The sequence below is a fragment of the Cucurbita maxima genome, unplaced genomic scaffold (assembly GCF_002738345.1).
Source record: "Cucurbita maxima cultivar Rimu unplaced genomic scaffold, Cmax_1.0 Cma_Scf00017, whole genome shotgun sequence".
NCBI lineage: Eukaryota > Viridiplantae > Streptophyta > Magnoliopsida > Cucurbitales > Cucurbitaceae > Cucurbita > Cucurbita maxima.
In genome coordinates, this window is record NW_019272033.1 from 1,393,202 (window position 1) to 1,417,672 (window position 24,471).

Genomic DNA, 24,471 nt, shown 5'->3' on the forward strand with positions numbered 1-24,471 from the left:
CACATTCGAATATGGTCTTGTTCATTTATGTACCTCTTATTTACCCGAGTGTCAGAAATATACTAAAAATGTATAGATTCCAAAAATTTCAAAAGTAAGATGATATAAATGGGTTAGAATTGAATGGTTGGTTGGTTTTTAGAGAGAAGGGATTTGAACATGCATGAAACTGACAGAAAATTAATTTTTTTTTTTAAAAAAACACACACACACGAGAATATTAGGTACAAGTTTCCATATTTATTGCATGGCTGTGTATGAACATCAAACTAAACCATTTAAAAGCTGCCCTCACATGAACAGTTTAACGAACTTATATTTTGAAAACCCTTTTGAAAATGAAGCAAACAAGAGGGCTTCAATATGAAACATCATATTGTTAGGGCAGCAATTCCCTTACCCAAGTTGTTAGCCTTGATGGTGAAATATTCTTTCACGTTCACTGCTTTATAAATGGGAGTTTGTGGGGTTTCACTCAATGGCTTACAATAAGGTGATACGTTTAAATGACCTGGTGGATAATAGAAAAATGCCATCGACATTGTAGTCTCCTCAGTCTCTTGTATCATCACCCGGTGAGGAATGCTATGAAACCGCCCGTTCGATATAATTTGGAGTAAATCGCCGATGTTAATAATGAGAGTGTCGCTCTTCCGAGCCAGTGGAATCCAGCCTTCTTTCTCGTTGAAGATTTGTAGCCCATATTTGCGTGCCTGGTGAAGCATTGTGAGGAGGGAGGTGTCAGTGTGGGTCGCGAGGCCAATGACTTTGCTTGGATCAGGGCATGGCGGATACGAGTTCAAGCGTAAAAGCATGTGCGGTTTTCTGGTGGTCGGGTCGATGTAAGACAACAATTTCACCATCTCTTCATCGGAGATGCCAAGAAACTTGAAGATTAACCTTGTTAGTTTATCACCTAAAGCCTTCATTTTCAGTTGGTATTCTTCCATTTTATCACTTGATTAAAAAAAGAAAAAAGAAAAAAGAAAAAGAAAGTAAGAATCCAATTAGGGCATATAAAAATTGTTGGGATTTAAATAATAAACCGTTAAACATAAACCTGGATTTACCAGAACCGTTGGTAGTCCGATGGCCAGAGTTTCTTAAAATCATCAACTGGAGAACCTATGACGGTGAATCCTTCATGCCACATAAGTTTCTCATAATACTTTGAAAATCTGGCTATGCAGTAGCCAGTGGAGGTTCCGGGAACCTGTAATGCCTTCATCTTCTGGCTTTTTGGAAGAGCGAAAAGACATTGAGCCACCTCCTCGGTTTCGGCTATTAGGGTTTTCGGGATACCATGATTAATCAACTGAAACATTCCCCACTCCTCGCAGGCTTTCCCTATGAGCTCCATCACATTATCGTCGTTAAGATCGACAACCGGGATCGAGACTATTTTGTCCGATTCGATCTTCTGCGATGATTCATCGGTGTGAGCCCATAAGTGAGATTCAGGAACAGTCTGAACTGAGTCGAAGTCTAGAGGAACCACAAGGCTTGCGGGAGGAAGCTTTTGGTCTGTCATATTTAGGTAGAGCTGCACACAAAAAGCCAATAAATTAAGATCAAGGTCTATTGAAATACTAAGCTTACTTCCGGCTTCAATTTATAAACTTAAAAGGAAGTGTAAATCCAGCTCACCATTTATGGAAGGATTATTGCTTTTTTAAAGTAAGAAACAAACAGAGTAATTTAAATTCTAGAGGAGATTAATATTATTGCAAATAAGAAAGAAATAGGATAAGAATGGATTATTATGGAAGGTTGTTTAGGTTTTTTTGATAATTGATATGTCTTGGATGTATTGAATCAAGTATCGTTCAAACGTGAGATTTCCGACGAGCGCTGTGAATCATGCAAGGTATCTAACTCACTGCTCCCTCAATCACCAAACTCTTTTCCATGCTTAGTAGTGCAACATCCTTGAGAGAGGACAAAACTCCCACATGAAAACCCTTTTCGTGAACTTCGTCAGCGCATGGTCACTTTACATCCCTAGCCATAAGTAGCATCGTCGTTGTCTACGGCCGACAAAAACATAGAACGGTCTACAGTCCTATGATATTATGTTATGTATGTTTTACGATTTCCTATTATTTCATGCTATGTCATGTCATGTGAAGCTATGGTGTAGATTTATATTATACTAATGATAATGCATGATGAAAGCTATGACTAGTATTATGCATATTCGACTTGTATGACATGAATAAAAGGAAGAACAAATTGTTTATCATTAAATGTTGTGATTAAAAGTCATGAGGATCTCATGCATTTATGAGTGTCATGTGTATCAGGATACTTCCCTGTTATGTTATATTAAATTGGACGCGTAACTTTGATATTTATGTCTGCCATGATATCATGCGGGTCTGTTCATCACCTATTTTAGTTGATTTAGGTGGACAACAACTTGGGGGAATGTACTGTGCCATATTATTTGTTGAAGTAAGAATCTTGCATATAATGTAACCTTTAACCTATAGTACAACTGTAAGTGTAAGTACACTATTTCTCATTGAAGTGTTGTGATATTGTGACTAAGTTGCATGATCGAACCTGTTTTTATTAGTTGTCTTGTTGTGGTATTATTTCTAATTTTTTAAAAGGGATTGTCCTAACAACATTTAGCCGAGACACAAGACCACCAAAACCATATATTTTTTTTATTATGTGTTAGTCATATTTTGTAGAATACACCATAAAAATTCTCTTTATTCTACTGGTTTGTCTTCATATTACAGGTGACGTAGAGTAAGGTTAGTCATTGGAATAGGCCTTTCCTACTCCTGATAAGGTATGAGGGTACATCTGTGTCTAGACTTATCGATAAGTGTCTTTCGTAAGTAGTAAGGTATACCTTATCAGGAGTAGGAAAGGCCTATTACCCACCTACCTTCAGAGGATTAACTTCATCTTTCACAATGTGTTGAACAGGAAAATTCAATTGCCTTGCTCATCGTTACATCCCTGCGTTCAGGGCATTGATATTGTTGGAGAGTATGATATCTTTTTTGTAGAAAATGTATCTCTACTTGTAGTTTTGTTATCATACCTTTTTGTAGATAGACTTGAAAAACTCCTCAGTGCTAGAATGTGAAGACTCCTACATAAGGTATCATGCTGACATACATCATTTTAATTTTTGCTTAATATTAGTTTGATAAGAACACAAATGATTTGCCATGTAATACCAGTGAAAGACTTACATAAGTGATGCAAAGTTATTCTTTTTTTTGTTATTGTTAACTCAAAGTTTTCCTTTGCACGTGAGAGTTTGGTACTTTTGTTATGTAGATTTGAAAGTTTGATGTTATTGTCAAGCTTCTCATATTTTTCTATAGTTCGACTCTTATGAGCAATTTCTTAAAGAATGAGATCGGTGGGGTTAAGTCTTGGCATGGTATAGAAATGGTGTCCTCTAAAGGATGACCCAGCAAACTTCCTTTTTTCATATCGCAACTTTTGGTATCCCGGTTCCTCCATAAGGAGTACGTCCGGGGGAGCATTATACTGAAGACTTCCAAAGAGACGGTCTTTCCCTTCGAAATAGGAGTACTGAAGACCGTGACAGAACATTCTATTCAACACAACAACGAGAGCAATTCAGTCTATACCAAGAGGATTCTGGTATCTATGCACATACAGATACATACGCTACCTTCTCTTTATTAAACACAACATGATCTATGCACATACAGATACATACGCTACCTTCTCTTTATTAAACAAAGAAAATGCAATATAAAATTAAATATCGTTGGTTATTTATCGATATGGAAGGTGATAGAAGACTTACACTACAAAGGCATGACATGACAGTGGTCCCCGACAATCGAGCATACCTTATTTTATATTGCTTGAACAATTTTTTTATTCTATGAAATGACTGAATACTCATTTTGTAATGTAAATAGATGAGAAAGTTTCAATTTTGAGTAGAAATTACCGTATTTAATGTGAAAGGAAATAATTTAAGTGTGGATTTAACTAAAAATGAATACCGGAATAAATTCTTTATCAAAATATAATTAATGAAATAATATTTAAATAAATAAAAGGATCAAATAACATAAAGACTGTATATTATAGCGTTAAAAAACTATAATAGGTTAAAGATAGCATAATATTTTAGCTATATTTAACATATTATAGCTTTAATAAAACTCTATGAAATATTTTTATAACAAAATATATCTATATATATATATATAAAGCTATAGTTTTATACACTATTATAGCTATCTAGCTATGAGGAAACGCTATGGGCTGTCACTGTTGGATCGATATGGCAATCCTAAAGGGGTGAAGGGTTTCAACAATATAATAATTTAAACGTGATTTTTTTAATAACAATAATAACATGCAATAAAACTTAATAACAATTTAGAATTTAAATAGGAAAATGTTAGAAAATATAACACCCTAATTTTACAGTGGTTCGGTCAAACTCGACCTACCCCACTCCCCAAGCACCTTTTAGGAATTTGAATAAACCGTTCTTGACTCTTTCCTCGGATCTGGATATAGTTTTATAGTGGTTCGGTCAAACTCGACCTACTCCACTCCTTAAGCGCATCTTGGAAATTTGAATAAACTGTTCTTGACTCTTTCCTCGGATAAAAGTTCAACCGCTACACCGCTCTTTTTACGAGTTCAAGAGCAAACTTAATCATTTCCACGGCTCAAGATCAAACCGGTACAATTGTCTGAAATTTTGTAGAAACACAGCACAACTCTTTGAAAGAGTAGATTTACAATTTGATCGCACAACGAACAACTCTCTACAAAATAATAAGATAAACCAAATAAAATTGGAAGATTTTTAGAGAGCACATTGAAGGCTTTTAAAAAAAGTTTGATAAACAAACTATAGAAGTTGTGTTGTGTGGTGTGTTCTAATAAACATGAAAGAAGTAATGAGTTTAAACAATGAACCAGTGGTAAAAAATAGGGATCACGTGGGGTATCTTATTTTGACTGAAATTTAGTCGTTTTAGTTTTAATTTGAGTGAACCAAAAAAATTGTTGAAATTGTTATTCCCAACCTTTACACTATGTACAAAATACTGAGAATTGTTAATAATTCAAGGTAGGTTTGTTACAACATCAATTAATTAATTAATTAAAATTTTGAGATTAAGGGCAAAAAAGTCAACAGTCACGACATACAAAAAAACGATATAAAAAGTCTATGATAACATTTTTCGTATGCTATCATATCCATTATTTCTTGTATAATTACTTCTCTTAAAGTGATTCCTTATTATTTCGTATCAGGGCTTTCCTTAGGCCGATTTCCTTATTATATGCATTATAGCTTTCCCTTGGGCTGATTCCCTATCAAAAGCACACTCAACCTTGAAGTTCTACGAATGAGTTACCGAAAAGAAAAGAAAGGTGCACCTTGTTGCTATAAGTAGTAAGGTTAAATTCTTTTAAACATTTTTTAGTCATCATATCTTCACGATCGCTCACATTCGAATATGGTGTTGGTTCATTCATGTACCTCTTATCTACTCGAGTATCACAAATATACTAAAATGTATAGATTCAAAAAATTCAAAAAAACTTCATTTTCAAAAAGGGAGATGATATAAATTGGTTAGAATTGAATGGTTGGGTGAATGTTAGAGAGAAAGGATTTGAACATGCATGGAACTGACAGAAAATTTTAAAAAAATTTAAAACACACGAGAATATTACATGCAAGTTTCCATATTTATTGCATGGCTGTGTATGATCATCAAACTAAACCATTTAAAAGCTGCCCCCACATGAACAGTTTCACAACTTATTTTTGAAAACCCTTCTGAAAATGAAGCAAACAAGAGGTTTTCAATATGAAACATCATATTGTTAGGGCAGCAATTCCCTTCCCCGAGGCTTTAGCCTTGATGATGAAATATTCTTTCACGTTCACTCCTCTATAAATGGGAGTCTGTAGGGTTTCACTCAATGGCTTACAATAAGGTGCTACGTATAAATGGCCTGGTGGATGAAAGAAATATGCCATCGACATCGTAGTCTTCTCAGTCTCTCGTATCATCACCCGGTGAGGAACGCTATGAAACCGCCCGTTCGATATAATTTGGAGGAAGTCGCCGATGTTAATGATGAGAGCGTCTCTCCTCGGAGCCAGCGGAAGCCAGCCTTCTTTCTCGTTTAAGATCTGTAGCCCCTCTCTGCGTGCCTGGTGAAGCATGGTGAAGAGGGAGGTGTCAGTGTGGGCCGCGAGGCCCATGACTTTGCTTGGTTCAGGGCATGGAGGAAACGAGTTCAAGCGCAAAGCCAAGTGGGGTTTTCCGGTGGCCGGGTCGATGTAAGACAACTTCTTCACCATCTCTTCATCGGAGATGCCAAGATACTTGAAGATTAAGCTTATTAGCTTATCAGCTAAAGCCTTCATTTTAAGTTGGTATTCTTCCACTTTATCACTTGATTAAAAAAAAAATGAAAAGAAAGTAAGAATCCAATCAGCCAAGATTTAGAGTAATAATCACTTAAACATAAACCCTAAACCCTAATTGTGTACATGCATGAAAAAAGTTGCATGGATTTACCAGAACGGTTGGTAGTCCGATGGCCAGAGTTTTTTAAAATCATCAACCGGAGAACCTATGATGGTGAATCCTTCATGCCACATCATTTTGTCATGATGCTTCGTTAATCTGGCCATGCAGTAGCCGTTGGCGGTTCCGGGAACATTTAATGTCTTCATCTTCTGGCTTTGTGGAAGACCGAAAAGACATCGAGCCACCTCCTCGGTTTCGGCTGTTAGGGTTTTCGGGATACCATGATTAATCAACTGAAACATTCCCCACTCCTCGCAGGCTTTCCCTATGAGCTCCAACACATTGTCGTCGTTAAAATCGACAACCGGGATCGAGACCGTTTTGTCCGATTCGAACTTCTGCGATGATTCATCGAGGTGAGGCCATACGTGAGATTCAGGAACAGCCTCAACTGTGTTGAGGTCCAGAGGAGTCAAAAGGCCTACGGCAGGAAGCTTATCCATATTTAGGTAGCTGCACACAAAAAGCCAATGAGATTAAGATCAAGGTATATTGAAATACTAAGCTTACTTCCTGCTTCAATTTATAAACTTAAAAAGTAGTAAATCAAGCTCACCATTTATGGAAGGATTGTTGCTTTTTTAAAGTAAGAAACAAAGAGAGTAATTTAAATTGAATGTCCAGAGGAGATTAATGTTTTTGCAAAAAAAAAAAAAAAGAGAAAGAAATAAGATAAGAATGGATTGTTATGGAAGGTAGTTTAGGTCTTTTTTATAATTGATATGCCTTGGATGCATTGAATCAGGTATCGTTCAAAACGTGAGATTTCTGACGAGTAGTGAAGATCACGCAAGGTATCTAATTCACACGTTCTCTTAATCACCAAACTCTTTTCCATGCTTAGTAGTGCAACGCCCTTGAGAGAGGACATAACTCCCACATGAAAACCTTTTTCGTGAACTTTGCTGGCGCATGGTAACTTTGCGTCCCTAGCCATAATTAGCATCGTCGTGGTCTATAGTCCTATGATGTTATGTTATGCATATTATGCGATGTCCTATTATGTCATGCCATGTCATGTCATGTGAAGCTATGGTGTAGATTTATATTATATTAATGATAATGCATGATGAAAGCTAAGACTAGTATTATGCCTATACTATTGTGTTTTTGGCCCTTAATTTCAAATTAATTAATTTTATTTAATTAATTGACGTTTTGATGATAACAAACCTACACTTAATTATTAACAATTATAAGTATTTTGAATTGTCCAAAGTGGAAGGTTGTGAATAATGATTTCAAAGTCTTTTTCAACGAGTCAAATTAGAGCTAAAGCAAATAAGTTTCAGTCAAAATAAGATACCTTTGATGATGATGATGTGACAGTAAAATTGATATCATAGACTAATCAAAATATGACACTTATGAGTTTGGATGAATAACAAAGTTGAAGTTTTCAATTACTTTTAAATAGAAATAAAATTATTTGAATTATAAAAATAAACTATTACTGCATGATTTTTATTAATATTTTTTATTATTATATTATTACATTTAAAAATATATAAAAAAATCATAAAAATGAATTTGAAATGTTTTAATATTATATATATATATATATGCCTTTTTTAACCATAAACTTTTTTTAAAAAAAATTATTTTTAGTGGTCTACCTTTAGGTTGAATTGTAAGTGATACATATGAATTCCTATTTCTGCCCCTCTTCACGGCTTAAACTCATCTCTTCTCCATATTTTTAGAACACCCTACCTAACTTCTATTATTTGGGAGGGATCAAAGTGTGAATCTACTCTTTTAGAGAGAAATGGTGAATCTACTCACCTAGAAAAGAATAGAAATTGTGAATCTACTCGGGAAAGAGTAGAAATTGTGAATCAAATGGTGAATCTACTCGTTTAGAAGAAATTATGAATCTATTCTCTACTCTTTTTGGAAATAATAGAGATGGTAAATCTAAAAGAGTATCTTTTAGGAAAAGAATAGAAATGGTAAATCTACTCTTTACTCTGTTAGTGAAGAGTTAAATTATTATGGTTAAATTATTATGAATCTACTCTTTACTCAGTTTACAATCACTCTTTACTCTTTTATCGATCTACATGTGTATGAGATTTCATTTTACTTCCACCATAATTTTCATGATAAGGACTTAATTGTTATAAATTTTAAAATATAAATACTAAATTGTTAAAAAATTGGTTATTGTGAATGTTTGATTAATCCACCACACCCAAATGGTGGTGAGAGTTCTCTTATTTATAATCATTTATAGAATACAGAAATAAGGTAAATTACAAATATAAGAAAATAGCGATGAATACAATATATTTGCATTTAATAAAAGGGCAAATATGGTAACCCGTAATGTAAGGCAAATATCTAGATATTTGCCTTATAATGAACGGTCAACTATCCTTAACACCCCCCCGCAATCTGAGCGTCGGATTTGTGAAATACTCTTTGTGAAGATGTCAGCAACTTGGAGATGAGAGGGTACATATTGTGTGCGAAGTTTGCCAGCGGTAACAAGTTCTCGAAGGAAATGATAATCTAGTTCAACATGTTTGGCCCGCTTGTGAGAAACAGGATTAGAGCTCAAAAAAATAGCACTTTTGTTGTCACATAAGAGTAAGGGCTGCTGTGAAATAGGGACCTTGAGGTCATGCAAAAGATGCGTAACCCAAAGAAGTTCAGCAGCAGTTGTGGCAAGAGCACGATACTCAGATTCACAGCTGGAGCGTGATACAGTAGGTTGCTTTTTGGCACTCCAAGAAATGAGATTGTTACCAAGATAAATAGAATAGTCGGATGTAGAACGACGAGTATCGGGACAACCAGCCCAGTCAGCATCCGAATAAGCGACTAGCGTACTAGGAACAGTGGATCGACGAAAGGTAAGACCAAAGTGGAGTGTTCCTTTGACATAGCGAAGAATACGTTTGACAGCAAGAAAGTGATCTGCAGTAGGGGCATGCAAGAATTGACTGACAGAATTGACAGCATAGGCAATATCTGAACGCGTAATAGTCAAGTACTGAAGGGCGCCAACAAGAGATCTGTAGAGAGTAGGATCAGAGAAAGGAGAACCATCAGCAGTCAGGTGTTGAGTAACAACCATGGGAGTGTGAACTGGTTTGCTATCGAGCAACTGAACACGAGTAAGAATATCTCGAGCATATTTTAATTGACTGATAAAGAGACCATCAGGAGTGGGTGAAGCTTCAAGACCAAGAAAGTAACTGAGAGAACCCAAATCTTTGGTAGCAAACTTAGAATGAAGCTTGCGAGTAAAGCTGTTAATAAGAGATGAGTTGTTGCCGGTAACAACAATGTCATCAACATAAAGAAGCAAATAGATAAGGTTAGATTGCTGATGAAAGACAAAAAGGGACGTGTCAGCGTGACTGCAAGAAAACCCAAGTGTGAGAAGAAATGAGCTAAAACGCTGAAACCAAGCACGAGGAGCTTGCTTTAAGCCATAGAGAGCTTTCTTTAATAGACAAACATGCATAGGAAATCGAGGATCAACATACCCAGGAGGTTGTTCCATATGAACACGTTCAATAAGCGTTCCATTAAGAAAAACATTCTTGACATCAAGTTGTCGAAGAGGCCATTTATTTGTGACTGCAATAGAAAGCACAACACGGACAGTGGTAGCTTTGACAACCGGACTGAAAGTGTCAGTGTAGTCAAGACCAGGAACCTGAGTATAACCTTTGGCAACGAGACGAGCCTTGAAACGCTCGACGGATCCATCGGGCAAATATTTAATACGAAACACCCATTTAGAGCCCACGATGTTGGTGTTGGCAGGGCGAGGAACCAAAGTCCAAGTATCATTTTGTTGTAACGCTCGAATTTCCTCATCCATGACAGCCACCCAAGCAGGATTCTTAGCCGCAGATTTGAATCCTTTTGGCTCAGTGGATGCAAGAAGAGCAGAGAGAAGTCCAGATGAGCCCAACATACCAAGATTTGCTGGATGACGAGTCTTGAATATACCAGCTTTGGCGCGTGTGATCGGATGAGTGCCCAAAGAAGAGAAATCAACGGGAGATTCAATAGAGGTCGAATTAGAAGTCGAGGGTGGCAAAGTGGAACCTGCAAGAGAAGTATCAACCTGCACAGACTCATCTACAAGGTCAGAACAAATATCACACGGGGATGAACTGGATTGAGGAATGTGCGGTGATGAAGTGGTAGGGGGGGATGAATCAATATGATGAAGATGTGGTTCCAAGAAATTTGAAATAGGAATAGTGGAAAGAGGTTGGGCTTGGGAGCTAGGGATAGCAGGAAAGTGAGTTTCATCAAATTGAGCATGACAGGTGATATATAGCTTAGTGGTGGCGGGATCAAGACAGCGGAACCCTTTATGAACAGGACTATAACCCAAAAAAATACAAAGAATGTTGCGGGGAGAAAGCTTGTTAGGCATATAATCACGCAAATAAGGATAAACACGACAACCAAAGGGATGAAAATTGTCATAATGTGGAGTGTAGCCATAAAGGAGTTCAAAGGGTGACTTACCTCCAAGAAGTGGAGTAGGCAACTGGTTGATAATATAAGCTGCAGTGCTGAAGGCGTCAACCCAAAAACGAGGAGAAAGATGAGAGTGAACGAGAAGGGCCAAGCCAGTCTCAGTCACATGACGATGTTTTCTCTCAACACGACCATTTTGAGCAGGTGTATATGAACAAGAGAGTTGATGGTGGATGCCAGAATTACGTAAATGAGTTTTGAAAAAAGTACTAGTAAATTCGGTACCACCATCGCTTTGAAATACCTTGATACGAGAAGAATATTGATTTTCCACAAATTTTTGAAATTGAAGAAAAATATAAAAAAAAAATCAGATTTAAATTTTAAAGGGTAAAACCAAGTGAATCGAGAATAATCATCAATAAAAATAGCATAATAAAGAAAACCCGAATTTGATTTGACGGGAGAAGGACCCCAAAGATCACAATGAATAAGATCTAACACATGAGACGACCTACGTTCATTGCGGGAATAAGGCAATCGATGACTTTTCGCAAGCTGACAAGTATTACATAATGATGGAGAAGACAATAAAGACGTAAGAGAAAGATGACATTTTTTATTTAAAAAAGAAATAACAGAATGATTCACATGACCCAGACGAGCATGCCATAAATCATATGAAGCACGTAAAGATTTGTTTTTAAGGGCTGAAATAAAAGCAGAGTTGCCGCGCTCCAGCACATATAGCCCTCCATCTCTTTTACCGGTTGCCACCACCCTTCCTGTTTGATGATTCTGGATAGTAATAAAATTATTAGTAAATGTAACGGAGAGAGAAAAATCAGACGTTAATTTACTTATGGAAAGAAGATTTTTAGTGAGGTGAGGGACAACCAAGACATCTAATAAGTGAATATTTGGAACAGGAGAAAGAGTACCGGTGTGGGTAATGGGTAGGGATGCACCGTTTCCTACGATCACAAAGTCCTTACCCGTGTAATTTTTAGACTGATAGAACATGACGTGTTAAAGGCTTCAGCAAGGTGAGCATGAGAAGAATCAGGTCGAACATACCGTTGGTTGCAGCGGTCAGCATAATGACCCTCTTTGCGGCATATTTGGCAATGAGGTGATCGACGACCCTAACTTGAGTGGGTTCGTCCTCGATTAGAAGAGTTGTTTTTGTGAGAATAAGAACGACCTCGCTGGTTGGTAAAGGAAGCAGGGTGACTTCCATGGGTGCGACCACGATTAGTGGCTGTAAATGCTGTAGGAGTGGAGTCAGAGGACTCAAGGGAGCGCTGGAACAACTCAAAACTTTCAGTTTTAGAGACTAGATCTGCAAAACAGGGGATAGGGGTGAGAGCCATCTGAGCAGTAGAAAAAGCTGAAAATTCGGTGCCGAGTCCACGAAGGAACCAGTGCACTTTATCAATGTCCTCGACGGGTATGCCAATGGCATGAAGTTGGTCACAAATTTTTTTGAAGGCACGGGCATACTCAGCAATAGGTTTTGTGCCACGTTTCATCAACTGCAAGTCATCCTTGAGTCTCAGTTCACAAGCTTTTGACTGATGGCTGAACGTAGTTTCCAACGCAAGCCAAACATCACGTGCAGTAGAGAGACCAACAACAACAGCCATGGCTTCCTCAGTGAGAGAGGAGAGCAGGAGACAGAGAAGTCGTTGATCGGCTGCTCTCCATGCCAAATATTTGGGGTTGAATGTTGAGAAGGTTTCTGGTTCAAAGCGAGGTGGTGGAACCATAGTTCCATCGACATAGCCCAGCATGTCTTGACTCTCAAGGAGAGGGAGAAATTGGCTTTTTCAAAGAAGATAATTGGAGGAAGAAAGTTTGATGGTGATCATATGGATTAGAGTATTGAAAGGAAGAAGATGATAACAAGATTCGAAAGCCATAGAGAAGAAAGGATCAGGGTTGTTAAACCGAAAGGGCTCTGATACCATGTGAATGTTTGATTAATCCACCACACCCAAATGGTGGTGAGAGTTCTCTTAATTATAATCATTTACAGAATACAGAAATAAGGTAAATTACAAATATAAGGAAATAGCGATGAATACAATATATTTGCATTTAATAAAAGGGCAAATATGGTAACCCGTAATGTAAGGCAAATATCTAGATATTTGCCTTATAATGAACGGTCAACTATCCTTAACAGTTACAAACTAAGTTAGTGGACTAATGGATTGTTACATGCATCCTAGTGTCTCATGTCTATGACCCATGCCCATTTTAGTGAGAGAGGTATCACTTTAATAACATTTGTTATGACCCATGCCCATTTTAGTGAGAGAGGTATCACTTTAATAACATTTGTTATGACCCATGCCCATTCGGATCAGGATTAAGAATTCAGATACACATACATTCTCTTTTTTAGAGTGAAAACTATCCACACAGATAAATTTTTTTAAGCATATTTTGTCCCCACTCACATACATTTTAGAAAAATTTCCAAAAGGTCACCCAACATAGAATTCCTTCAAGTAAAGTTGATATAACCAAAAGACATCAATCATACCGTATATTTCAATGAAGATGTGAAGAAAATGTTGTTGAAATTATCAAAAGACATTTCAATTCATGCCACATTGAAGAAGGATGAAACTTCATTGTTATATAATTTTTGGTGGATCATAATTTAGAGTAACTTAAAGTTATTGTATTTCATTAATGTATTTTAAGACTTTTTATTTAAAGTTACATTTACATCGTGGCTAATTATAGTCATAAAATATGAATGTTACAACTATTGAGGCTATATAAAGCCATATGTTAACTTTGTAAGATAGACTTGAAAAATGTAGGAAAAGGAGCGTTTGTGCTTTTCCTCAGTCAATGGCTAAGTTTCTTTGCAATTCTATGTAGTTTATGTTGCATGTAGAATCATTCAAGCTTGACATGATCAATCTTGCTTGTGGAGTGATTCGAATATCAAACAAGTGTTCTTGCCTTGAAATATTCGATAAAAAAGGTAATCTAAATTTTACTTCCCTTGGAGTGATTTTTTGTCATTTGGTTTCAGAGCTTTCCCTTGGGCTGATTCCCTATCAAAAGCACACTCAACCTTGAAGTTCTACGAATGAGTCACCGAAAAGAAGGGTGCACCTTGTTTCTATGAGTATAAGTTTAAATTCTTTTAAGCATTTCTTAGTCATCATATCTTTAGGATCACTCACATTTGAATATGGTGTTGGTTTATTCATGTACCTCTTATCTAGTGTGTCACAAATATACTAAAATGTATAGATTCAAAAAATTCAAAAAAATTTCATTTTAAAAAAGGGAGATGATATAAATTGGTTAGAATTGAATGGTTGGGTGAATGTTAGAGAGAAAGGATTTGAACATGCATGGAACTGACAGAAAATTTTAAAAAAATTTAAAACACACGAGAATATTACATGCAAGTTTCCATATTTATTGCATGGCTGTGTATGATCATCAAACTAAACCATTTAAAAGCTGCCCCCACATGAACAGTTTCACAACTTATTTTTGAAAACCCTTCTGAAAATGAAGCAAACAAGAGGTTTTCAATATGAAACATCATATTGTTAGGGCAGCAATTCCCTTCCCCGAGGCTTTAGCCTTGATGATGAAATATTCTTTCACGTTCACTCCTTTATAAATGGGAGTCTGTAGGGTTTCACTCAATGGCTTACAATAAGGTGCTACGTATAAATGACCTGGTGGATGAAAGAAATATGCCATCGACATCGTAGTCTTCTCAGTCTCTCGTATCATCACCCGGTGAGGAACGCTATGAAACCGCCCGTTCGATATAATTTGGAGGAAGTCGCCGATGTTAATGATGAGAGCGTCTCTCCTCGGAGCCAGCGGAAGCCAGCCTTCTTTCTCGTTTAAGATCTGTAGCCCCTCTCTGCGTGCCTGGTGAAGCATGGTGAAGAGGGAGGTGTCAGTGTGGGCCGCGAGGCCCATGACTTTGCTTGGTTCAGGGCATGGAGGAAACGAGTTCAAGCGCAAAGCCAAGTGGGGTTTTCCGGTGGCCGGGTCGATGTAAGACAACTTCTTCACCATCTCTTCATCGGAGATGCCAAGATACTTGAAGATTAAGCTTATTAGCTTATCAGCTAAAGCCTTCATTTTAAGTTGGTATTCTTCCACTTTATCACTTGATTAAAAAAAAAATGAAAAGAAAGTAAGAATCCAATCAGCCAAGATTTAGAGTAATAATCACTTAAACATAAACCCTAAACCCTAATTGTGTACATGCATGAAAAAAGTTGCATGGATTTACCAGAACGGTTGGTAGTCCGATGGCCAGAGTTTTTTAAAATCATCAACCGGAGAACCTATGACGGTGAATCCTTCATGCCACATCATTTTGTCATGATGCTTCGTTAATCTGGCCATGCAGTAGCCGTTGGCGGTTCCGGGAACATTTAATGTCTTCATCTTCTGGCTTTGTGGAAGACCGAAAAGACATCGAGCCACCTCCTCGGTTTCGGCTGTTAGGGTTTTCGGGATACCATGATTAATCAACTGAAACATTCCCCACTCCTCGCAGGCTTTCCCTATGAGCTCCAACACATTGTCGTCGTTAAAATCGACAACCGGGATCGAGACCGTTTTGTCCGATTCGAACTTCTGCGATGATTCATCGAGGTGAGGCCATACGTGAGATTCAGGAACAGCCTCAACTGTGTTGAGGTCCAGAGGAGTCAAAAGGCCTACGGCAGGAAGCTTATCCATATTTAGGTAGCTGCACACAAAAAGCCAATGAGATTAATATCAAGGTATGTTGAAATACTAAGCTTACTTCCGGCTTCAATTTATAAACTTAAAAAGAAGTGGTAAATCAAGTTCACCATTTATGGAAGGATGGTTGCTTTTTTTAATGTTTAATTTATAAACTTAAAAAGTAGTAGTAAATCAAGCTCACCATTTATGGAAGGATTGTTGCATTTTTAAAGTAAGAAACAAAGAGAGTAATTTAAATTGAATGTCTAGAGGAGATTAATGTTTTTGCAAAAAAGAAAGAAATATGATAAGAACTGATTGGTATGGAAGGTAGTTTAGGTCTTTTTTATAATTGATATGCCTTAGATGCATTGAATCAGGCATCGTTCAAAACGTGAGATTTCTAATGAGTAGTGAAGATCACGCAAGGTATCTAATTCACACATTCCCTCAATCACCAATCCCTTTTCCACGTTTAGTAGTGCAACGCCCTTGAGAGAGGACATAACTCCCACATGAAAACCCTTTTCGTGAACTTTGCTAGCGCACGGTAACTTTGCGTCCCTAGCCATAATTAGCATCGTCGTGGTCTACGGTTGACAAACACATAGAATGGTCTATAGTCCTATGATGTTATGTTAGGTATGTTATGCGATGTCCTATTATGTCATGCTATGTTATGTCATGTGAAGCTTTGATGTAGGTTTATATTACACTAATGATATTGCATGATGAATTCTATGACTAGTATTATGCATATACTATTGTGTTTTTAGCCCTTAATCCCAAAATAATTAATTTTAATTAATTAATTGATATTTCGATATAACAAACCTACCCTTCATTATTAACAATTATAAGTATTTTGAATTATCCACAATGTAAGGTTGGGAATAGCAATTTCAAGGTCTTTTTCAATCAGTCAAATCAAAGCTAAAACAAAAAAGTTTCAGTTAAAATAAGATACCGATGATGATGATATGGCCGCAAAATTGACATAATAGATCAATCAAAATATGACACTTATAACTTTAGAAGAATAAGAAACGATGGAATTTTCAATTACTCTAAAATAGAAATAAAATTATTTGAATTATAGAAATCAATTATTATATTATTACATTTTAAAATATATATATATATAAATAATAAAAATGAATTTGAAATGTTTTAATATTTATTATATATATAAAACATGTGGTCACCTTTTTATTTTATGGTGTTATATTTTCTAACTCTAACTCTTTCATATTTAATATCGAATTTTGAACTATTTTAGTGTATTAATTGTAATTAGAAAATATAATCATATTTAAATAATTTTATTGTTAAAACCCTATTTATCCCTCTAGGATTGCCATACGAATCCAATATATACAACTTGTATGTTTATTATGACACAAAAGGAAGAATGAATTGTTTCTTATTAAATGTTGTGATTAAAAATCACGAGGATCTCATGCATTTACGAGTGTCATGGGTATCAGGATACTTCCATGTTACGTTATATTAAATTGGACGCGAAGCTTTGATATTTATGTTTGTCATGATATCATGCAGTCTTTTCTTATGTGGTCTGCTCGTCTAATGGGTTCATGTGCACGTGTGAGTCGTGTGTGGGAAAATATGACATGCTCAATCCTAGACTAAAAAGATCTCAAAGTCATGATATGATATTTTAAGAAGGATATGTACTATCCTGTATGCGTATGTTTGCACGTTTTTATATTTTTTCATGGAATAGAGCATTTGAATGAGAATCTAACATTTAAAGCGATAGAACCTTTCATATAGGATCAAAACACATATCGATGCACGTTTTTAAAAAAATATTGCAGAGTAAGAAGATGAGAAGAGAAGCCTCAAAATCAGATTACGACCGTGCTTACGGTGTTGATCTTGTTCCCGAAGATCAGTTAATATTTTTGAACTCTTTCATCTTATTTTTGAGCATCATAGTAGATATTAACAACTTATAATATAGTTTAATATTAGGTATAAATTTAGTAAAGCATTACTAATTAATTAATTCACTACATTACTAACCATATTTAATTAAAATTAACAAATAATAACTTAAACTAATTGAATTAGATTATGTTACAAAAATTTAATCATTTTTCCTGCTCTCTAGACTTTTGTAATTATATAAAAATTAATATTTAATTACAGAAATGGAACGCATAAATGATGAATTTGAAGAGATTTCGAGAACCATTTTTGTTGTATCCGATTTAATGGTGTCTTAAAATAACCTAATCTTATTTATTGGTCTCTAATGAAACAGTCCAAAGCACCAAGATTATTATTATTATTATTATTATTATTATTTTAAATATATAATTCCATATTTTGTAATAAGAATGTTTTTCTGGGAAGGTTTATTTTTAGTGTTAGTACTTAATTTAGGGACAGAATTAACCTCATCACCTTTGTCTGTCTTTATAAAATTAATAATTTAGTCTCTAAATCTGAGTTTTTATGCCAAATTAATTAATGTGTGTTCAAGTTTATAATGATTTTTTTTAATTTATACATTAACCATTTAATCCCCACGTTTAAAATGGATAACCATTTTGTCCATATTATATACATATATATATATATATATATATATATATATATATATATATATAATTATTAATATTATGCGACAATCTTTATACGCTATTACTGTCTTTGAAGTTTAAGAACACAATTAATGTATAATCAATTTATCGATCTACATGTGTAAGAGATTTCATTTTATTTCAACCATAATCGACTTAATTGTTATAAATTTTAAAATATAAATACTAAATTGTTAAAAAATTGGTTACAAACTAAGTTAGTGGACTAATGGATTGTTACATGCATCCTAGTGTCTCATGTCTATCCGCTTCTGCCTTAGTTTATCTCCAAACCACATTTTAGTGAGAGAGGTACCACTTTAATAACATTTGTTATGACTCATGCCCAGAATTCGGATCAGGATTAAGAATTCAAATACGACGTACATTCCCTTTTTTAGAGTGAAAACTATCCACACAGATAAATTTTTTTAGCATATTTTGTCCCCACTCACATACATTTTAGAAAAATTTCCAAAAGGTCACCCAACATGGAATTCCTTCAAGTAAAGTTGATATAACCAAAAGACATCAATCATACCGTATATTTCAATGAAGATGTGAAGAAAATGTTGTTGAAATTATCAAAAGACATTTCAATTCATGCCACATTGAAGAATGATGAAACTTCATTGTTATAAATTTTTTGTGGATTACAATTTAGAGTTATTGTATTTCATTAATATATTTTAAGACTTTGTATTTACTTTAAAGTTACATTTATATCGTGGCTAATTATAGTCATAAAGTATGAATGTTACAAACTCTTCAGGCTATATAAAGTCATATGTTAACTTTGTAAGATAGACTTGGAAAAATGTAGGAAAAGGAGCATTTGTGTTTTTCCTCAGTCAATGACTAAGTTTTTTTGCAATTCTATATAGTTTAGGTTGCATGTAGAATCATTCAAGCTTGACATGATCAATCTTGCTTGTGGAATGATTCGAATATCAAACAAAATGTTCTTGCTTTGAGATATTCGATCAAAAAGGTAATCTAAATCTTACTTCCCTTATAGTGATTCTTTGTCATTTGGTTTCAGAGCTTTCCCTTGGGCCGATTTTCTTATCATGTGATATTAGAGCTTTCCCTGAGTTGATTCCTTATCAAAAGCACACTCAACCTTGAAGTTCTATGAAGGAGTCACGGAAAAGAAAGGTGCACCTTGTTGCTATAAGTAGTAACTGTAAATTGTTTTAATCATTTGTTAGTCATCATATTTGTTGGTTCATTCATGTACCTCTTATTTATCACAAATATACTCAAATGTATAAATTCCAAAAATTTCAAAAAACTTTCAAAAAAAATTTCAAAAGTGAGATGATATAAATTTGTTAGAATTGAATGGTTGGTTGGCTGTTAGAGAGAAGGGATTTGAACATGCATAGAACTGACAGAAAATAAAAAAATTAAAAAAAATACACACACACACAAGAATATTAGGTACAAGTTTCCATATTTATTGCATGGCTGTGTATGATCATCAAACTAAACCATTTAAAAGCTGCCCCACATGAACAGTTTAACGAGCTTATTTTTTGGAAACCCTTCTGAAAATGAAGCAAACAAGAGGTTTTCAATATGAAACATCATATTGTTAGGGCAGCAATTCCATTCGCGTTGTTTTTAGCCTTGATGACAAAATATTCTTTCACGTTCACTCCTTTATAAATGGGAGTCTGTGGGGTTTCACTCAATGGCTTACAATAAGGTGATATGTATAAATGACGTGGTGGATGAAAGAAATATGCGATCGACATCGTAGGCTTCTCAGTCTCTCGTATCATCACCCGATGAGGAATACTACTAAACCGCCCGTTCGATATAATTTGGAGGAAATCGCCGATGTTAATAATGAGAGCGTCGCTCCTCGGAGCCAGCGGAAGCCAGCCTTCTTTCTCGTTCAAGATCTGTAGCCCCTCTCTGCGTGTCTGGTGAAGCATGGTGAAGAGGGAGGTGTCAGTGTGGGCCGCGAGACCAATGACTTTACTTGGTTCAGGGCATGGAGGATACGAGTTCAAGCGCAAAGCCAAGTGGGGTTTTCCGGTGGCCGGGTCGATATAAGACAACTTCTTCACCATCTCTTCATCGGAGATGCCAAGAAACTTGAAGATTAAGCTTATTAGCTTATCAGCTAAAGCCTTCATTTTGAGTTGGTATTCTTCCATTATATCACTTGATTAAAAAAGAAAGAAAGTTAAACACAAGATTGTTGGGATTTAGAGTAATAAACCGTTAAACATAAACCCTAAAGTACATACATTAAAAAAGTTGCATGGATTTACCAGAATCGTTGGTAGTCCGATGGCCAGAGTTTCTTAAAATCATCAACCGGAGAACCTATGACGTTGAATCCTTCATGCCACATCATTTTGTCATGATGCTTCGTTAATCTGGCCATGCAATAGCCGTTGACGGTTCCGGGAACATTTAATGTCTTCATCTTCTGGCTTTGTGGAAGAGCGAAAAGACATCGAACCACCTCCTCGGTTTCGGCTGTTAGGGTTTTCGGGATACCATGATTAATCAACTGAAACATTCCCCACTCCTCGCAGGCTTTCCCTATGAGCTCCAACACATTGTCGTCGTTAAAATCGACAACCGGGATTGATACCATTTTGGCCGATTCGATCTTCTCCGATGATTCATCGGGGTGAGGCCATACGTGAGATTCAGGAACAGTCTCAACTGTGCTGAGGTCCAGAGGAGTCAAAAGGCCTATGGGAGGAAGCTCTGCCATATTTAGGTAGCTGCACACAAAAAGCCAATGAGATTAAGATCAAGGTATGTTGAAATACTAAGCTTACTTCCGGCTTCAATTTATAAACTTAAAAAGAAGTAGTAAATCAAGTTCGCCATTTATGGAAGGATGGTTGCTTTTTTTAATGTTTAATTTATAAACTTAAAAAGAAGTAGTAAATCAAGCTCACCATTTATGGAAGGATTGTTGCTTTTTTTAAGTAAGAAACAAAGAGAGTAATTTAAATTGAATGTCTAGGGGAGATTAATGTTTTTGCAAAAAAAAGAAAGAAATAAGATAAGAACGGATTGTTATGGAAGGTAGTTTAGGTCTTTTTTATAATTGATATGCCTTAGATACATTGAATCAGGTATCGTTCAAAACGTGAGATTTCCAACGAGCAGTGAAGATCACGCAAGGTATCTAACTCACACGTTCTCACAATCACCAAACACGTGAGATTTCCAATTTTAGACTTCAATCTAAATTTTTCTAAAGCCTCCATGTTTCTCTGTTTGTGTACGTAAATAGTTGCAAGGATCAAATAGACAGAGAAATTGGGAATCAAATTGTTAATTTACCCTTTTAGAGAGAAATTGTGAATCCACTCTTTTAGAGAGAAATTGTAAATCAAATTATGAATGTTCTTGTAGGGAGAAATTATGAATCTAAGTTATGAATCTACTCTTGTAGAGAGAAATTGTGAATCTACTCGAGAAGAGTAAAACTGTAAATTTTCTCTAAAAGAGTAGAAATTGTAAATTTACCTCAACGGTTTAAGAAAGTAGAAACGGTGAATTCCTCTAGTAGGAATGAGTAGAAATTGTGAATCAAATTGTGAATCGATTTAGATTTGCACATATACGACAAATGCCTCAATAGCATGTCTTTTTGCTCCGACTTCTTTTTTTTTTTTCAATTTACTTCAGGCTTGTAAACAAATATTCAACCAACATATTCATCATATTACTTCATTAATTAACAGTTTTCTATCAATCCTATTTATAAATAGAATATGATACAGTAGTAATCATAGAATAGATAGATTCCAAATTTCCAAATTTTCAAATTGGGTTTTTTCTAAGCGGAGCCTGGATACATCATTTTATTAGTACAACCGAGAAAACCATAAATTATTCTAATTGATAATATTAATCTGGATACCCCAAAAAATAGATCTAATTCCACTTCACGCTCCAAATTTTTGATAATGAAATCAATCCGTCTTGGACGAAAGAGAGGATACCTCGATCGGGAAAATACCATTTGACCCAATATATCTGACAAGTCGTACTATAGGTCAACCCACGATGCATCTTTATCTCCAGGACTTCGAAAATGGACTTTTGGAATACCAACTGGCATTAAAGCAAACAAAAAAGAATTAAGTACTATAGCTCACGAAAGAAATTGTGAATCAAATTGTGAATATCGTTATTTTTTGAACTATTTTATTGTATTAATGGTCATATTCTATTTATTTTTTTAAAAAAATCATAATTATAAAATCTAATATCAATGTTTTCGGGGACCAACCTTGTGGAGGAACCCTTAGGTCTTTGGGGCATTGGATTCTCACCAATGTTTGTGTTACTCAAGCCAACGTTCTCGCTTCCGCTTCATCCACCACTACTCGTGCGCATGCTTCCCTCTAAGGCGGAACGCTCCCCTATCGATGCAATTTTACATCCCACAGCTTCGGCATATAGCTTAGCCTCGTTCATTTTCAGCACAAGAGCGCTCGATCAGTGAGCTATTACACACTCTTTCAAGGGTGGCTGCTTCTAGGCAAACCTCTTGGCTGTCTCTACACTCCTTTATCACTGAGCGGTCATTTAGGGGCCTTAGCTGGTGATCTGGGTTTAAATATTTTTATTGTTAAAACCCTATTCACCCTTTAGAGTTGTCATATTAATCCAATATTTATGACTTTGTATGTTTATTATGACATAAAAGGAAGAACGAATTGTTTCTTATTAAATGTTGTGATTAAAAGTCACGAGGATCTCATGCATTTATGAGTGTCATGGGTATCAGGATACTTCCATATTATATTATATTAAATTGGACGTGTAGCTTTGATATTTATGCTTGTCATGATATCATGTAAGTCTTTTCTTCTGTGGTCTGCTCGTCTCTGGGCTCTTGTGCACGTGCGTGAGCCGTGTGTGGGGAAGTATCACATGTTCAACCCTACCTAGATTGAAAAGATCACAAGGTCATGCTATGATGTTTTAAGAAGGATATGTACTATCATGTAGGCATATATTTGCACATTTTTATTACTTTTTATGGAATAGAGCATTTGTATGAGAATCTAACGTTTAAAGGGATAGAACCTTTCGGATAGGATCAAAACACATATCAATGCACGTTTTCTTAAAAAATATTGCAAAGTAATTGAAGATTAAAAGAGAAGCCTGATCTTGTTCCCCAAAGTCAGGTTAATATTTTTGAACTCTTTCCTCTTACTTTTGAGCTTCATATTAGATATTAGTAACTTATAATATAGTTTAATATTAGGTATAAAATTAGTAAAGCATTACTAATGGATTAATTCACGATTATGTTACAAAAATTTAATAATTTTTCCATATTTTGCTCTCTAGACTTTGTAATTATAGAAAAATTAATGTTCGAGAATCATTTTTGTTTGTATCCGATTTAATGGTGTCTTAAAAAAACATAATCTTATTTAGTGGTCAATTAAGAGTCTAATGAAATTCCATATTTTATAATAAGAATGTTTTTTGGGGGAAGGTTTATTTTTAGTATTAAAATAAGCTTTGGCGGACATATATTTTTGAGTTTCCACTCCCTAATTTTGGTGGCTAGTACTTAATTTAGGAGCACAGTGACACAATCGCACTTTTAAAGGCAGCGGACTAGTGATTGTGCGGCACTCACTTTCCAACGACAAGTGAACTAAGCCAATTTGTACTTGCGTCGCCTACGGCCAAGCGACGTATGATCAAACCTTTAGTCTCGGTTTTAAAAGAAGGTTTTGGAAAACGAGGGTAGAGAGAGATTTTTGAAAGAGAGATTTTTGAAAGAGACGTTATATAAGCAAGCAAGAGAGAGATAACAACGGCTTAGCATATATAACCTTGGGTAGGGAAAAGCTGACAACTAGTCATATCCCCTATAGTACATTTTGAGGCATTTCATGTCTCGCAGGCCTAGACATGATATTTTTGAGATGTCATACGCCCTAGAACTACAAAAGTAAAAACACTAGAATGAAAAGACATGACAAGGGTTTGGCTTGCCATAGGCATGCGGCCATGGGCAACACGCCCTGGACGAGCATGACCGTGACACACAGCTTGCATTAACCTCATCACCTTTTGTCCAT

General features: G+C 35.6%; 4 protein-coding genes and 1 long non-coding RNA gene across 5 annotated transcripts; 1 reads left to right on the forward strand and 4 right to left on the reverse strand.

Moving 5' to 3' along the window:
• Window positions 1–170: 170 nt before the first annotated feature.
• On the reverse strand, window positions 171–1,598 carry LOC111492350 (gibberellin 3-beta-dioxygenase 1-like). The gene is made up of 2 exons (XM_023141663.1): window positions 1,071–1,598; window positions 171–957 (listed from the first exon to the last, which is right to left on the reverse strand). The coding sequence occupies exons 1-2, from the start codon at window positions 1,529–1,531 to the stop codon at window positions 372–374; spliced, it is 1,047 nt and encodes a 348-aa protein (XP_022997431.1). The 5' UTR covers window positions 1,532–1,598; the 3' UTR covers window positions 171–371.
• A 108-nt stretch (window positions 1,599–1,706) lies between these two features.
• LOC111492389 lies at window positions 1,707–7,322 on the forward strand. Its single transcript, XR_002719862.1, has 2 exons — window positions 1,707–1,769; window positions 7,277–7,322. It is a non-coding gene; the product is annotated as an uncharacterized LOC111492389 (long non-coding RNA).
• LOC111492355 (gibberellin 3-beta-dioxygenase 1-like) lies at window positions 5,700–7,093 on the reverse strand. Its single transcript, XM_023141667.1, has 2 exons — window positions 6,570–7,093; window positions 5,700–6,443 (listed from the first exon to the last, which is right to left on the reverse strand). The coding sequence occupies exons 1-2, from the start codon at window positions 7,022–7,024 to the stop codon at window positions 5,858–5,860; spliced, it is 1,041 nt and encodes a 346-aa protein (XP_022997435.1). The 5' UTR covers window positions 7,025–7,093; the 3' UTR covers window positions 5,700–5,857.
• Window positions 7,323–14,454: 7,132 nt separating the features above from the next.
• On the reverse strand, window positions 14,455–15,822 carry LOC111492356 (gibberellin 3-beta-dioxygenase 1-like). Its single transcript, XM_023141668.1, has 2 exons — window positions 15,325–15,822; window positions 14,455–15,198 (listed from the first exon to the last, which is right to left on the reverse strand). Exons 1-2 carry the CDS (start codon window positions 15,777–15,779, stop codon window positions 14,613–14,615), a joined length of 1,041 nt encoding a protein of 346 aa, XP_022997436.1. The 5' UTR covers window positions 15,780–15,822; the 3' UTR covers window positions 14,455–14,612.
• Window positions 15,823–19,790: 3,968 nt separating this feature from the next.
• Window positions 19,791–21,160, reverse strand: LOC111492353 (gibberellin 3-beta-dioxygenase 1-like). The gene is made up of 2 exons (XM_023141666.1): window positions 20,662–21,160; window positions 19,791–20,551 (listed from the first exon to the last, which is right to left on the reverse strand). Exons 1-2 carry the CDS (start codon window positions 21,114–21,116, stop codon window positions 19,966–19,968), a joined length of 1,041 nt encoding a protein of 346 aa, XP_022997434.1. The 5' UTR covers window positions 21,117–21,160; the 3' UTR covers window positions 19,791–19,965.
• Window positions 21,161–24,471: the final 3,311 nt, after the last annotated feature.

Coding starts and splice junctions, on each gene's coding strand:
- LOC111492350 (XM_023141663.1), bottom strand. CDS start 1,531: ATGACAGACCAAAAGCTTCCTCCCGCAAGCCTTGTGGTTCCTCTAGAC. Junction 958..1,070: donor TCGGACTACCAACGGTTCTG/GTAAATCCAGGT, acceptor TTTTTAATCAAG/TGATAAAATGGAAGAATACC.
- LOC111492355 (XM_023141667.1), bottom strand. CDS start 7,024: ATGGATAAGCTTCCTGCCGTAGGCCTTTTGACTCCTCTGGACCTCAAC. Junction 6,444..6,569: donor TCGGACTACCAACCGTTCTG/GTAAATCCATGC, acceptor TTTTTAATCAAG/TGATAAAGTGGAAGAATACC.
- LOC111492356 (XM_023141668.1), bottom strand. CDS start 15,779: ATGGATAAGCTTCCTGCCGTAGGCCTTTTGACTCCTCTGGACCTCAAC. Junction 15,199..15,324: donor TCGGACTACCAACCGTTCTG/GTAAATCCATGC, acceptor TTTTTAATCAAG/TGATAAAGTGGAAGAATACC.
- LOC111492353 (XM_023141666.1), bottom strand. CDS start 21,116: ATGGCAGAGCTTCCTCCCATAGGCCTTTTGACTCCTCTGGACCTCAGC. Junction 20,552..20,661: donor TCGGACTACCAACGATTCTG/GTAAATCCATGC, acceptor TTTTTAATCAAG/TGATATAATGGAAGAATACC.